Source organism: Mustelus asterias, chromosome 16, assembly GCF_964213995.1.
Source record: "Mustelus asterias chromosome 16, sMusAst1.hap1.1, whole genome shotgun sequence".
Classification (NCBI taxonomy): domain Eukaryota; kingdom Metazoa; phylum Chordata; class Chondrichthyes; order Carcharhiniformes; family Triakidae; genus Mustelus; species Mustelus asterias.
In genome coordinates, this window is record NC_135816.1 from 70,373,324 (window position 1) to 70,390,013 (window position 16,690).

At 42.2% G+C, this 16,690-nt stretch overlaps 1 protein-coding gene across 1 annotated transcript in view; it reads right to left on the minus strand.

Moving 5' to 3' along the window:
- Nucleotides 1–16,690, minus strand: part of LOC144505239 (dedicator of cytokinesis protein 2-like) — a 618,318-nt gene that overhangs the window by 513,147 nt on the left and 88,481 nt on the right. Inside the window, exons 6-9 of the mRNA XM_078231263.1 lie at nt 12,153–12,301; nt 10,080–10,215; nt 2,258–2,412; nt 872–953 (exon numbers count right to left, since the gene is read on the minus strand). Coding sequence (XP_078087389.1) covers nt 872–953; nt 2,258–2,412; nt 10,080–10,215; nt 12,153–12,301 — 522 coding nt within the window. The remainder of the gene's footprint in view (nt 1–871; nt 954–2,257; nt 2,413–10,079; nt 10,216–12,152; nt 12,302–16,690) is intronic.

Consider the following 16,690-nt stretch of genomic DNA (forward strand, 5'->3'; position numbering starts at 1 on the left):
CCATTTGCTATATTAATCATTTGCTTGTTAATAGCCCTTTCACAAAAGTTACTAAAATGATTTCCTATCAACGGGTATAAAGCTTCGGGGTTAGCCTAATGCAGTATTATAATGGGCTATTACTGCTACTTTACCCTCTTCGTTCCTGAACTTTTGCTTGGTAAAGTTCCAAGGCTGATGGCAGCCTTCCAATGACTTAGTAAGTGGTCAGTCTTGCTGTGTGAGCCAGACAGTGAATATCTTAAGAGCATTTGTCACAGAGGGCACCAAAACAATGTGAGCCATCTTGTAGTGACATCCATACCCCCTACTTTTTGGTAGGGGATACTGGATGGTTTTCAGATTCAGGAACACTATCTGAACTGTTCTGCTTGCTATTCCAGGTTAACTGAAGGCAATTATGCTGCTCCAACTGAGCTCAACCTACTCTCCATACACCAGAGCTTAGGCCAGGATTTTCCACAGCACCCCCCCGCCCCTCATGGTGGATTTGCCAGCAGCGGAGGGGGCTTGCCATAGGCCACCTGTGGGATCTTCCAGTTCGGCCGAAGTCAATGGTCGTTTGTGTTGCTTGCCGGGGAACCTGCTATGGTGGGATTGCCTAGGCACGACTGGAAGATCCTGCCGGCAGGTAGGGCCAGAAAATCCCAGCCTTAGCCTTTGGCATCCTAGTTTGGATAACTTACTATTGTGCTATAAAGTACTGTTATCCAACGCCATCAGGCAAAGTTCCTGGAATGATTCCAAATATGCATCAAATTTCTGTATAGCTTCCTTCCTCTTGCTTAGTCTGGAGGTAACTACACTTGTAGACATTGAGCCTTTATTTGAGAAGTGGTCACAGTTATACAGGCTGCATTTTGATACTTACAGTAAACACTGCTTTCAGATTGTTCAACATATCTATTTCTTTTGGTAGGCCTCCACTTCCCCATCGCACTAAATAATTCTCACTGGAAGAGAGAGAGAGAGAAATGAAACATGGAAGACTTAGCAAAGTCATAGCAATGGTTCTGTTGTGTACTCATAGTAAGACAGTTGGCACACTGTTTTATTGGGGCTGTAATTTGTATGTTTAAACTGTCATCCATGAGTGGTGTGCCACAGTGCTGGGACCTCAATTGTTTACAATTTATATCAATTACTTGGATGAAGGGATGGATAGGATGGTTGCCAAACTTGCTGATGACCCAAAGCTAGGAAGGCAAGTTATGACGAGAATATACGGAGGCTACAAAAATATACAGAAAGGTTAAGAGAGTGAGAAAAGATCTGACAAATGAGGTTTAATTAGGGAAAGTGAGAAATTATCCACTTTGGCAGGAAGAATAAAAAAGAAGCATATTATCTAAATAGTGAGATATTGCAGAGCTCTGAGATTCAGAGGGATCTGGGTGTCCCAGTGCGTGAATCACAAAATATAGCAAGTAATTAGGAAAGTTAATAGAATGTTATCTTTTATTGCAAGGAAAATTGATTCCAAAAGTAGGGAGGCTTTGCCCCAGTTGTACAGGGCACTAGTGAGACCACATTTGGAGTCCCGTGTAGATATTGGTCACCTTATTTAAGGAAGGAAGTAAATGCCTTGGAAGCAGTTCAGAGACGGTTTACCAGACTAATACTTGGAATGGGTCAGTTGTCTTGTGAGGAAAGGCTGGACAGGCCAGACTTGTATCTGTTAGGGATTGGAAGATTAAGAGGTGACTTGATTGAAACATACAAGATCCTGAGGATGTGGAGAGGATGTTTCCTCTTGTGGGAGAATCTAGGACTAGCAGTCACTGTTTAAACAGAAGGGGTCATCCATTTAAGATAGAGATGAGGCAAAAATGTTTCTCTCAGAGGTTCCTGAATCTTTGGAATGCTCTTCCTGGAAAGGTGGTGGAAGCAGAGTCTTTGAATATTTTTAAGGCAGAGGTGAATAGATTCTTGGTAAGCAAGGGGGGGGGGGGGTGATAGGTTATCAGGGGTAGGCAGGATGCAGATTTGAGGTTACTATCAAATCAGCCATGATCTTATTAAATGGTGGAGCAGGTTTAAGGGGCTGAATGGCCAGCTTCTGCAGGCAGTATGTATGTATGTGATGTAACCCCCTAATGCTGATTCATTGAGATGCACTCACACCTTAAAGCAGAGTCTGAGAGCCATTGTTGATTATACAAACAAAAGTAATTTTGTCCTGAAATGTACAGGAGGCAAATCGTTTATCTAAAAGTGAGTGAATGGCCCTGAACGCAGGGTGGAATTGCAGGCTTACCTGATGATTGATTGTTTCTGTGGGTCATACAATGCCATGAAGAGTTCAGAATCCTCTCCTATGCGGCACACAAAGTTTCGTACAAATACGTAGAGGCTGTGTGTTGGGGACGATGCCATACGAGCGAAGGTACAACTGTCAGTTTGAGTCTGAGACTGTGGAAACAAGAACAGTAAAATGTGTTTTTATCCTTGGCATGAATATATCTCCAGACAAACTTTAGAGTGAGCAGGCAAACTATTACAAAGAACAAAGAAAATTACAGCCCAGGAACAGGCCCTTCGGCCCTCCAAGCCTGCACCAACCATGCTTAACTAAAACCCCCTACCCTTCCGGGGACCATATCCCTCTATTCTCATCCCATTCATGTACCTGTCAAGACGCCCCTTAAAAGTCACTACCGTATCTGCTTCCACTACCTCCCCCGGCAACAAGTTCCAGGCACCCACCACTCTCTATGTAAAAAATCTGCCTCGTACATCTCCTTTAAACCTTGCCCCTTGCACCTTAAGCCTATGCCCTCTAGTAATTGACTCTTCCACCCTGGGAAAAAGCTTCTGACTATCCACTCTGTCCATGCCTCTCATAATCTTGTCAACTTCTATCAGGTCTCCCCTCAACCTCCGTCACTCCATGCCACTCCTCAATCAATCATATGGATGTATACGATTTGGGCTGAGGTTGCTCTCTTTCCATTTCTCCCTTTAAAAAGTAAAACATTTATTTATTAGTCACAAGTCACCTTACATTAACACTGCAATGAAGTTACTGAGCTCACCCTCCATTTTTTCTTTCATAAGGTTGCCCGTCTACCATTACTCCCTTCTTGTTACCCTCTAAAAGGGCACATGCTCCATTTCACTGTCCCTTGAAATTCTCCATTTCTCAATACCCTTATGGGGAAGCGATTCTGCCATTTTCCTCCCTCCCTCCAATAAACCTTCTACAGCATACGTCAGGCTTGAAGTGCGTAGGGGCCTTGCTATCAGAACACGGCGTCCTAGAAACAATTACAGGTAATTTAATTTATTTTTGGCTGACCGTGAAGTACATGGTGACATTGAGAAGCTGGGAAGATGTGAGCAATTGGTTGATAGCCAGCTGTTCACTGGGGTTTTGTGTTTTGCTTGGCTGAAGTTACTGTCAAGTTTTGCTATGGCGCAGCTTCATATCCAAGGGCTATTCATCATGTGGTTCCTGGCATTGAGTATTAGTAGGTTATTCAATCCCAAAAGGCATCAGGACATGTGGAATAATGAGCAAGCAATGGACGAGATTAGGAAATAGAATAGTATATGTCAGTTTACGAGCAGTTACATGGACCTGAATGGTATCTTCAATCTAACCTAAAGCCACATTCTGTACTTACGTGATATAATGTAATAAAATGGCAACATTTCCACACTGGGCAAATGGTACAAAGTGAGGAAATGTTGCTTCTTTAGGTCTAATTTCTCCAATTTTACCTTTTAGAATATTTGACAGAATGGAAGGGGATCTCATTCTGAATCTCTGCTGCCTTTAGTGTTTCTTTAAGAATCAAAAAAGCTTCTCTCATGGATTGAGGGAAAGAAATGGATAGGAGCTGCATTCACTCCCTTTTTTTCATCCACCTATTCAATCTACTTTGAATGCTGACACAGTTTGGGGCTTAAATACTAAGTTTAGAAGTGCAGCCTTGTCACTCTTAAACAAGTTTTTTATTCATTCATGGGACATGGGCGTCCCTGGCTAGCGAGCATTTATTGCCCATCCCTAGTTACCCTTGGAGGATACTTGAGAGTCATCCACATTGCTATGGCTCCGGAGTCACATGTAGGCTGAACTGGGTAAGGACAGCAGATATCCTTCCCTCAAGGACATTGGTGAACCAAATGGGTTTTTAATGACAATCAGCAATGGTTTCATGGCCATCAATAAATTCTTAATTCCGGATATTTTTTGTTGAGTTCAAATTCCACTATCTGCCATGGTAGGATTCAGACCCGGGTCCCCAGAACATTAGCTGAGTTTCTGGATTAATAGTCTAGCGATAATACCACTAGGTGATCATCTCCCCAAGTTTCCTCTGCCTTCTGTCCTAAATCTATGAAACATACGAAAAAGATCTCTTCACATCGAAGAAAAGGGTAATGTGAAATTGGGAACACTTGTGCAGGGATCTGGATTTTAGTTTGTGAATTTAAGCTTTCACTTTGATTCTGGCTGGGAGACTGGCAAGAACTCATCAGGGGCAAAGTGCGAAGGTCAACATTTGAACCATATGCTGTTCAGTTCTCCACTGCAGGAATTTTCCTCTCTGACATTTACATTTTGCCCCCAGTTTTCTGTCACATTCAGAGTCAGCACAAGGAGCCAAAGTGCCTTGCAGAATGACACACAGATCTCTCCTTTCAACATCTTCCCCCGCCTCTGCACTCCCTACCCCCTAACATCCCAAAAGCAAAACTTCTTTACCTCTTTGCTAGTCATAGTGTAAGCTTCTCAGTGACTTATTATCATACTTGTTTGGTTTTGTTTTCTTCTAATCACGTGGGGCAGCTTGGCTCAGTTGGTAGCACTTTTTACCTTGAGGCAGAAGGTCATAGGTTCAATTCCTGCTTTGGGATTTGGACTTGTAATCTAGGCTAATACTTGAACACAGCACAGACGGCTGCCCTTCTAAACAATTCACAATACTCTCCAGAGAGCTGTGGTAAGGCACAATATAAATGCAAGTGCTTTCATTAGGTAGGTCAAGGGAAATGACTGCTTCCTTAGGTTGACTACTTTAGTTTATAACTCCTCAAACTTAAAACTGAAGTAAAGCCATTCAAATATGAAACACTTCAACACACTTGAAATACAATTTTAGACAGATAAACTTTAGGTCATTTTAACCCATTTTTCCTTACCCCTCATTTTAGCCACTTGTCTTTTTCTATCTAAACCAGCCTAACCTAAACTTAAGTAGAAAGCAGACATAAAGGCCTGCATTTCTATAGCTCCTCTCACAACTTCAGGAGGTCCAAACGTACATTGAAGTTGTCAGGTTGCAGAGGTCGTGTCCCTACCTCTGAGCCAGAGGCTTGGTGTTCAAATCCCACTCCAGGACGTGAAGGCTGCAAAAGGTATGTTCCTTATGCAGCCAAACAGGTTGATTATCAACTTTCAAATACTTCCAATATGCCTATGCCAGGCGATAAGAGCAGGTGAGTCTCCCTGTCAGCCAGAACCTGCAGATGGCAATGGCAAACCATTGCAGTACCTTGCCAAGCATAAACATGGACCAAAACACAAAAGTTCATGTTTGCTAACACCCTCTTAGGGCATGATATCTGAAGAGAGAGAGAAAGTTGTTGTAAAGTAGGAAACACAGCAGCCAATTTTAAACAGCAATGGGATACTGTTTTGTTGCTGTTGATTAAGGAAGAAATAATGACAGGAGACTGGGGAAAATTCCCCAGTAGTGCCACGAGAGCTTTTCTGCCGCTTCCAGGGCCATGGTGTAACATGTTATTGAAAAGGCCACACTTCTAACAGTGCAGCCCTCCCTCAATATGATGTGGAGGTGTCAACTTACTTTTTTGTTCATGTCTCTGAAGTGACAACCTTTGGATTTAGAGATGAGAGAGCTATTGAGCCAAAGCTGAGACCCAAGTCCTGTGGGCTTTGGAAAACCCAACCAAAATGCATACTCAAACCCATGTGTGACTTTGTTGGGATTTTTGTCTCTTGGCATAGGGTTTATGTTTGCACTGTATTTTGTGAGCCACGACGTGTGGGTTTGGAGGTGGGGGCGGATTTGAAGCCCTGCTTCGGTTATCTGTCACAGCAGTCCTTCTCCCACCATCATTTAGTGGCCCCCTGAAATTTCACCCCTCACCCCCACTGAAAAACAAACCCCCCCACCCCAAAATGCTGCAGGTCACCCAAGTAACTTCAGATCACCCATGCTCCCTCACTAGAAAAAAAATATTTAGTGCAAAAAAATTGTGATCCTTTAAGTGCCTATTTTGTTTGTAAACAAGCAAAAAACCGCATCAAAGGTATATTCTGTTACTACAATCTTTTAATAGTTTCAATCGTTCTTGGACCAATAGACCAACTGCTGAGTGATGCACCATCAATCGAGCAAAGACTAGTTTGTATGCAAGAACAAATAGGCTTTTATTAGCAAAATACTTGGAGCACACCCATGCCGATGAACTGGTCCAGACTGAGGCAGGGGGGTGGGGAGCAACCGCCTTTATACCTGGACCGGGGGGGGAGGAGTCTCGGGTAGGGTCAGCAGGGATGTGTCCAGACATGTCACATACAGAGGTAATAAGCTAACAGTGGTTTACCACATTGAGCTGAAGCTATTTTTAGCTTTTGAAAACCAGCCAAACATTCAAAATAGGTACAGCTGTCAGAACAGAAGCTTCCATCTACATTGTCTAAAAGTGACTGCCCCAATTTCATTTGAAAGCAGAGTACATGTCAATCAATGGAGGGAAACAGGTGCAGAATTCTTTTTTCAATTTTCAAAAGCAAGTATTTTTAAACAACCAGATCTGTCAGTTGATTTAAATCACAGTATTAAACATGACAGCAGAGGGTGACAAGAATTTTTTTAAAATGCAGCATTACACTCTCATGGGAAAAGTAATGCAATGCATGACAAAAGCAACACAATGGTATTCAATGTAAGAGTTAACATATCTTAATACAGCAACTAATAGTGACATTTGAAAGTCAAAACATTCTACATTTGCCTATGAGAAAGTTCCCCATCCCTCAGCAGGCTCTTTAAGGAGGTATATTTGTTGCAGGCTTTGAAAACCCCCACCAGCACATGAAAATTGTGTGTGGAAGAAACTACAATTTTCCTTTTGTTCTCTCAACGGGGACCCTAGCCTCAGAAAAGGTGCATGTACGTTTTGCACCCAAGGACTTCCCGACTCATGGAAGGCCACATAGAAATGGTTTGGGGATCAGGAAAACAGAGGGAAACTTGCTCGTTCAGGAAAAAAAAAGACTAAGTTCAGAGTTTTGCAACCTCCGTTGGAAGACAAAAAAAACCCTGCCTAGAAAGTCAAAGACAGTAAGTCGTCTCACAACACCAGGTTAAAGTCCAACAGGTTTATTTGGTAGCAAAAGCCACTAGCTTTTGGAGCGCTTGCTGCTCCTTCATCGGGTGAGTGGGAGTTCTGTTCACAAACAGGGCATATAAAGACACAAACTCAATTTACAAAATAATGGTTGGAATGCGAGTCGTTACAGCTAATCAAGTCTCAAAGGTACAGACAATGTGAGTGGAGAGAGCGTTAAGCACAGGTTAAAGAGATGTGTATTGTCTCCAGACAGGTTAGTGAGATTTTGCAAGCCCAGGCAAGTCGTGGTGACTTGCCTGGGCTTGCCAAAACCTCAACTGGGATCTTGGGTTCATGTCACACTATCTGTAACCGCCACGACTTGCCTGGGCTTAGTTCAGTGTTGAAAGTGCAAGAGCAGCAAGAAGTCTGAGTGCCAAACAGGAAGTTTGTGCTAAATGCAAGACTTGTATGTTAAAAATATTTTTCAATAAGTAATATGATTGCCTAATTATTTCCACATTGTTTTGCTCTTTGGATCAATTTACTTCCAGGCAGTGACAGAGTTGACTCATTTCAGGGCTCACTGAAAGGCTTATCCTTCAGGCAATATCCTGCTTTGCTCAGAACTGCCACTCCCTCAGAGCTTTAACATCAGTTTCAAGCAGAAGAACTTGCCGTGACGTGTGAATTAAGCAAATCTGGTCATTTTTTTGTGATGTGCATAAATTGTTACCTAATAAGTAAATGCAAAATCTTTAACCCTGCATGCTCATTGTGTTAACTCAAATTTGAGATATTTACTCTCAAGGTTTGGGTAGGTGAGTGAAAGGACTTGTGTCACGGTATCAAATAATGTGCAAAGGAGCTTTATTTAACACACGAACGTTCTGATACACAATGTAGATTAGCCACCCTTTTATTGTTGCTTGCTCTCTCGTCCCTAACTCACCACCGTGTGATCTTCCTCCACTAAGAAGATAGAAGTTATTACACAGAAATAGGCCACTCCTCCCAACCAGTCATTGTTAGCTTTGACTCTCCACATAGAATCATAATATTGACCACAGTTTTGCATCCATGCTGTTACTGTCCCTTTTATTCCATGAGCTCTAACTCTACTGACAAGCCAGTAGTGTGGCAATTTACCAAATGTCTTTTGAAAGTCTATGTCCACCATATCAACAGCATTTGCTCATCGACCCTCTGTTACCTCATCCAAAAATTCCAGCCAGTTAATTAAACACAATTTGCCTTAACAAGTCTGTGCTAACTTTCCTTAATAAATCCATTTTCCCAAATAAGACCATTTTGTTCCAAATTTTCATTTCAAAAAGCTTCTCCACCACTGAGGCTAAACTGATTGGGCTAACCCTTACAGCTCTTTTGAACAAAGATATAAACCTTGCAATTCTGCAGTCTTCTGGTACCACCACTGTATCCAAGGACTTGAAAGATCATGGTCAATGCCTCCCCAGGTTCCATCTTTATTTGCTTCAATAACTCTGGATACATCACATCTGGTCCTGCTGTCTTATCAAATTTAAATACAGCCAGCCTTTCTAATATCTCAGGGCGGCATGGTGGCACAGTGGTTAGCATTGCTGCCTCACAGCGCCAGGGACCCAGGTTCAATTCTTGGCTTGGGTCACTGTCTGTATGGAGTCTGCATGTTCCCCCCATGTTCCGGTTTCCTCCCACAATCCGAAAGGCGTGCTGGCGAGGCTAAATTATCCCTCAGTGTACTCGAACAGGTGCCAGAGTGTGGCGACTAGGGGATTTTCACAGTAACTTCTTGCAATGTTAATGTATGCCTGCTTGTGACACTAATAAATAAACTTTAGAACTTTAAAACCATCACCTTTTCATCAATTTTTAACCCATCAAGTGACTCAATTAACTACTTTTTCCACTCAGAATTGGGCAGCACCTTCTCCCATGTTAAAGATCGATGCAAAGTATTCATTTAGTACCTCACCACTGCTCCCATGTCTAAATCCGCTTTTAGGCCCATAATTAGCCTAACTCCTCCTTTTGCACATTTTAGCTACTGGATTTTCTTTTGTGTCAGCTACCAATCTCTTTTCACACTCTCACTTTGTTTCTCTGATTTGTTGTTTTTTCACTTCCCCACTGAAAGTTCCACATTCAGCCTGGTTCTCAATTGTATAATCCAACTGACATATGTCATATGCAGCCCCTTTCTGCTTCAACTTACTTTACTTCTTTTTAGTCATCCAGGGAGCTCTGGATATTTTGCCTTCCCCCTTGTGGAAATGTACCTGATTGAGCCAAAACAATATTCTCTTTAAAACCAGCTGTTTGTTCCGTCAATATTCGATTCCAATTTACTTGGCCCAGATCCATTCTCACTCCCATTGAAGTTGTCCCTCACCCAATTAGTTGATCTTAGTCTGGATTGCTCACTTTTCTTTTCCATAGACAACCTAAACATTATGACAGTATGATCAACATCCACTCAATGTTCCTCCACTGATCCGCCTCATTTTCCAGAATCAGATCCAACAAGGATCTTCAGAGGCCGGAAACATATTGATGTAGAAAGTGCTCCTGAACAGAGTCTGGGAACTCTTCACACAATACCTATCCCAAAATTGTCCTCATTCCTGGCCCTAAATTCCTTCCATGAGTGATTATTCAACAAGATCATTTTTTATGGCTCAATATCCCTTAACTTGCCTATCAACAGCTGATGTGATTATATTCTATATACATGCTAACTTCTTAACAAGTGGAGAAAAATATACCATTTCTTCCTTTATCCGCTCAGAAATTTGCTTTGCGGCCTCCTCATGAGCATGGAATAAGCTGATGACACTGGTTTCATCTGGATCCATAATGTTGCCATTCTCATCTCTGACAACAAGATCCAGTTCAAGAATCCTGCAGGGAAGATGAATGGTTGTTAGGATCTCAATAAGAACATAAGTTAATTTGTTTTGTTCCTTCTTTATTTTTCCTTTCAATTCTCTACTTCCTACTTGGCACTTCTTCCTGGTGCTACATATACTGACACCTACTCTGGCATTTTACCCAAGTTAATTTTCACCATGAGTGAGCAAGGCATGAGGGAGCATTATTTTCATCCATACTGTTTAGGTAGTAACCTAACAGAATGGGTCACCTGCCTGTTTCAGATCGCAACTGATTACTATTTCCATTGACCAAAGCAAGTGAAAATTGGAAAATATCCACAATAGGCCTTAGATTGCACTCCATCAGTTTGCCATTCAAGTGTTCTGAGATGCGTAGGTTAGAGGGATTAGCGGGTAAAATATGTAGGGATATGGGGGTAGGGCCTGGGTGGGATTGTGGTCGGTGCAGACTCGATGGGCCAAATGGCCTCTTTCTGCACTGTAGGGTTCTATGATTCTATGATTCAGTATTCTACTGGGAGGCAATGGAGGGACTGAAGGGATAGTGGACTTGTTCAGCATCTGCTAACATCCAGGAAAGAGATGGCTGCTTGATAGGAATAAGGAGAGAAGCTGAATAGTTATTGTTTGATTTGTGTGTGGGCAGAACTGATACCCATAGAAAGCAGCTACTGCCTCCACTTATGTTATTTTCATGTGAGAGGTGACTGAAACCATTTGCACAAATTAGACCTAGTGGGAGCAGGTCTGAACTTTGCAGATTCAGTTGTATAGCCAGGGTACTCTTTTGGAGAGGTAATATACCACCTTTGGCAGGAGGTCAGGTGTACAAATTGATCATAACTGTCACAACAAGTGTCAAAAGTATCAAGATGAACTGTCAAAGGGAGCTTTCAAGGCATTTAAAGCTCTTAGTCCTTTAACTCTTTGAAAAAAAATCTGTCTAGAGCCTTAAAAAGAAATTATTTCTTGCTATTTCACTCTGTTGACATAGGCCTTTGGGCTACCATTACACGATTAGTGTTACAAGACCAGTTTTATAACTGTCCATTATTACAGGAGGGTGCCTGCAATTTCACAATTTGGTTGACAGCTCGAAGTGATAATGGACTCTTTGAAGTCAGACTATGAATTCCAATGCATGTTTTATAAGGGATTATGTAATTCAATGAAATGTTTGTTGTTTTAGGGAAAAATGTAGTTGAAGGATTATAAATGTAGTAAATGGGTTTTTAACTGAAGGAGAACTTTCTTTTAAATAAAATCTGCAACAAACACTTGGATCTTTATTTATTCTCAGCACGTATCTTGGGGTCTGCCCATGGTGGATACTAGGTGAGCTGGCTTGAGTTGGCATGAAGCTGGCATGGAAGCTATAAAAGTTGGGGGGGGGACATCGGTTGGCATGGGGTATGAAAAGCCATTGGATGGATAGAGAGGACATAGGTTAACATGAAGGATATGAAGGGCTATTGAGGATGGTTGGGAGTCATGAGGTGCCAAGGGAATAGGATACGGGTGGGTGTGAGGGTATTTTAGAACTGCATGTTGATATAGTGTTGGTGCACCAAGGCAGGCCTCTGGAGCCAGCTTTCTCCTCACATTTTTCAGGGTTGCTCAGCCTGACTCCCAGAATGGAAATCTTACTTTAATGGCCATTCTTTCCTGGGTCGGGTTTGTGGAGCTAGAAGATGTCACAACTCCTGGCTCAGGAGTAAAAACCCAGGCTTTGGTCACTCCAGTGCTCCACCCATGGGTGCCAGTCATTGAAACCAGAAAGCTGTCACTTAAAATAATCGACAACAAATTTTAACAGTTAGTTGGCAATATGGTTCCTGCAAAAGAAATTTATTAAAAGCAGGCTTTATCAGACTGAAGGCTGAACACATCAGTGCAGAAAATTAGGTAAATCAGCAAAGGGTCAGCAGACTTCTTGCTACTTACCTGTTCCCATAATCGATCCTGGAAGTGACTTTCTGCTTTAGTTCCTTCAGTTCATCCTTGGGCAGCGTTCCTGAAAGCAGCTGGGATCGCCATTCCATCAAGTCAAACATCATGGAGCGAACCTGAAGGTATTTTTCCTTCTTACTAGCCTGCATTGGGGAAAGGTAATGGGTAAATTCAGCATCCTACAAACATAAAGCCCGGCAACGTATCAATCTCATCTAACAACACCTCAAACTCAAAACAGCCTCCAAGCTACTGAATATGGGTAGGTTTCTGCTATTGGTCCATGTCCACTAGGTATTGGGGGCTGAGATTGGTAGCAACTGAAGTGGGTAGTTTGGTTACTTGTCCAGTCTTCTAGAATCTTGGCATAACAATTTAGCAACTATTGAGTTCAATTCCCACCAGGACATTGTAAACACTGTCTTCAGGAATTAAAGCAAAACTGCTGGTATTGGCAAATATGACCAGGAAGTTGTTAGAGTTGTTAAAAACCCAGCAAGTTCACTGATCCTTTCCCTTTCAGAAAATAAATTCCGTTCTTATCCGGTCTGGTCTAGAGGTGATTCCAGCCACACCGCATCTGCCCACTGAAATAACTGAAAATGAGCCATTCAGTTGCAAGTCCACCTTCTCAAGGGCAACTAGAAATGGGCAATAAATGAGCACCTTATCACTGGTGCCCATATCCTGTGAATGATTTTTTTTTTAAGTTGATCTGCTCAATTCCAAGCACTTTATGTTTTATGTATCCTATAAAATATATTAAGTGGCCTGTCATTGGGTGAATGGTGCAGTCTGTAACTAGAGATGTACATGGTGATCAAATGGTGTTGCTGCTGATCTCTTTATCTGCAAATATGGAACTGTAAATCAGAGAGGTTATTAAAAGAAAAATTGCACACAATTCAAACTGACTGGTGGAGATTTATGGAAAATGAGGCTGGGTACTTTCAACTTAATTTTTAGTGTGCCTGGGGCCACCATACAATCCTGTCACCAAATAGCACCAATTTCCCTCTTTGGAAAAAGTAATGAGGGAAGAACACTTTCTCGTTGTCACTAACGACCTGTTAATAAAATCACGGGAGCACACCATTTTGAAATGTAAGGATGCAATGAATTAGCCACTACAGAGTAATAGTTCTGAGCAATACATATTTGACTTTTCAAGCACATTTAATTGCAACCACTTGTTTTATGTAAATATTCCAGAGTTTGTCACTCTAGTGGACTGGGCAATATCTGTGGTTCTGGGAACAAGAATTGGTCATCATTCCCTTAAGCCTGCACCAACATGCAATGAGATCACGGCTGATCTCCATATACCCCTCTTTGCCCTACATCCCTTAATTTTGGTTAACAAAAATCCATTAATCACCATTTGCTGAATTGGGTTCCAAATGTCTACCATCCTCATTCCCAGAGTGAGGATTTACCCTGGTTGCACAATTAATGCTGACACGCATCTGCCATGGTATGAGTGGGGAAGTCTTTGAGCATTCACGATTCATACGTACGTATAAATTAGTAGCAGGCCACTTGGCCCCTCAAGCCTGTTCCGCCATTCAATAGGATCATGACTGATCTGATTGTAACCTCAACTCCACATTCCTGTCTACCCCGATAACTTTTCACCCTTCCCTATCAAGAGTCTAAGATATTGAAGGATGTGTCTGTTTTTCTGAGGAAGAGACTTCCAATGACCCATAACTGTCTGAGAGAAAAAAAAAATCCTCATCTCTGTCTTAAATGGGGAAACATTTATTTTTAAACTGTGACCCCTAGTTCTAGATTCTCCCAGAACGGAACACATCCTCTCCACATCTACCCTGTCAAGACCCCTCAGGATCTTATATATTTCAATCAAGTTACCTCTTACTCTCCCAATCTCCAGTAGATACAAGCCTAACCTCTCCAACTTTTCCTCATAAAACAACCTGCCCATTCCAGGTATTAGTCTGGTAAACTTTTTCTGGTGAAAACTTTTTCTGGTGAAAAAGAAAACTTTTCTTGGAGAACAGATATCCACTCCATCTGACGAAGGAGCTGTGCTCCGAAAGCTTATGGTATTTGCTACCAAATAAACCTGTTGGACTTTAACCTGGTGTTGTGAGACTTCTTGCTAAACTTTTTCTGAACAGCTTCCAAAGCATTTAAGTCATTCTTTCAATAAGGACACCATACTGTACACAATACTCCAGATGTGGTCTTAGCAATGCCCTGTACAACTAAAGTATAACCTCCCTACTTTTATATTCAATTCCCTTCACAATAAATATTAACGTTCTATTAGCTTTCCTAATTACTTGCTGCATCTGCATACTAACTTTTGGTGGTTCATGTACTAGGACACCCAGATCCCTTTGAATCAGATCTCTGTGATCTCTCACCATTTAGATCATATGTTTCATTTATTTTTCCTGCTAAAATGAATAATTTCACATCTTCCCATATTGAACTCAATTTGCCCACTCATCGGACCCATCAATATCCTTTTGTAGCTTTCTTATATGCTCTTCACAACTTACTTTCCTACCTATCTTTGCATCATCAGCAAATTTAGCAACTATGCTTTCGGTCCCTTCATCCAAGTCATTTATATAAATTGTAAACAGTTGAGACCCCACCAGTGTGGCACACCACTCATTACATCCTGCCAAACAGAAAATAACCCATTTATGCCAACTCTGTCTTTCCTGTTATCTTGCCAATCTTTCATCCATGCCAATATGTCAGTATTCCACATGGAATCAGCAGCTTAAAGCAATCCTAGGGGGGGAGATGAGTTCCGGGCACAATCCTTGATATTTCCTATTTGCAGGGTTTGGGACTTGAGCCAAACAGAGCCAAAATTGCCAAACAGTGTTGTGTCTATACAAAGTGAAAAATATTTCACTCATTCACCATGGAAAAAAAAACATGATCTTTCTTATCCTTTAGCTTGGCTTAAGAATCTGTGCATTTTGTTCAGGGCAGCACCCTCACCATTATCAATCATTAATACTTATTTGAGTTGCTCTGAGGTTTCCTCAGTCCATAGAATAGGCTTTGAGATTGATTTGAACCTATCTCCGTATTTCCCCTTAATGCACACTCCTACTGGCCACCATTTTAACTACTCTTGGCTAGCCAGTGGCTGCAGGGCCACTTGGAAGCAGGTGTAAACCAGATCCCATTATGTTAACAGCACCCCAATGAACCCTTGTCATTGCAAGCTGCTGTGGCATTTCCCATCAGTGAATGCAGTCAATTTGCCAGCGGAGACTGTTCTGCTGCATGGGGAGGCTGACTGATGAGGCCCTGGTAGTAAGTGAAACACTTTCTGTTGTCGGGCCGACCCCCATGGGAGCACTCCTTCCCTGACTCATGTGCGCACTCCTGCTGGGCGCATGGTCTCCATTGCATTAGACTTTCCCCTAATTTCTGAGGGGTTATATTTCCTCCCACTAGGTGCTCCAGAAATCTCCTGCTTGTCCACAGCTTGTAACGGTCTCAACCCCTTTTCCTACTCGCCAGTCAGCTCCACTCATACTGGGTGCCAGCTTGGTGGCAGCAGGCAGATAAGGGCCAAGGATTAAAGCAACCTCAAATCTGGTTTTGAGGAGCATGTATTGTGCTCAATGAGTTGATTTTTATGGGGCATGTAGGAGCAGGAGAGGCATATGGAGGAGTGATGTGTTGCGCAAAATCAACAGTGAAAGGTGTGGAGACAGAACCACGCAGCCACCCAGAAATCAATTGTGCCATTTAAATGGCCACTTCAGGGTCTCTTCTGCATTTTACCAGTGGAGGGAGTCCTGCTGCGTGGAGAAACTGCCTAATGGACGCTGGAGGCCTTCCTAAGGGCTCAGGGCACCCTCCTAATCGGATATTCTTTGATCCATAGAGGGAATCCCTGGTAGGCCAAAAAGAACTAGTCCAGCAGATGCTGGAATCTGAAAAATAACCAGAAAACTAGTATCTGTGGAGAAAGAATAGAGTGAAAGTTTTGTGTCTCCCAAACTCGGCTGAGGATTAAAGTTTTCAAAGTTTGTCAGCTATCCTTGAAGAATGTTAAACATACTGGGGTTTAACAGGGCTCTGAATGGTCCCTGACTGGACTCGCCAGCTCCACACTCTCACCTAGTCAACCCCTACCAACAATTTGATTCGCTGGTTCTAATAATCTTGGTTATTCAAGAAAACTAACTTTGTTCTATAAGAACAGCTGTCAAACCAGTGACCTCAGGCCAAGAGCTCACATCCTATGGTCTACGGTGCAATTACAACTACTAATAGGCAGATGCTTTTGGGTTGACCTCAGAGAATGGGCTTTGACCACACAGTCTCAGAATGCTATAAAGGAGAATTGGTTTTGACAGCATCATCTCTGACCAGAAGCCAGTGTGATCAGTGGTTGCTAATTAAAGACCAAACAATGGATTGATGGAGGAAATGTGAATGACGCTCTCTGCAAGGCAACCCTTCATGTTGGAGCTCTTTAGCAACAGCAGATTACTGAGGGGTTACTGCATTTCAATTTCCCTAGGAAA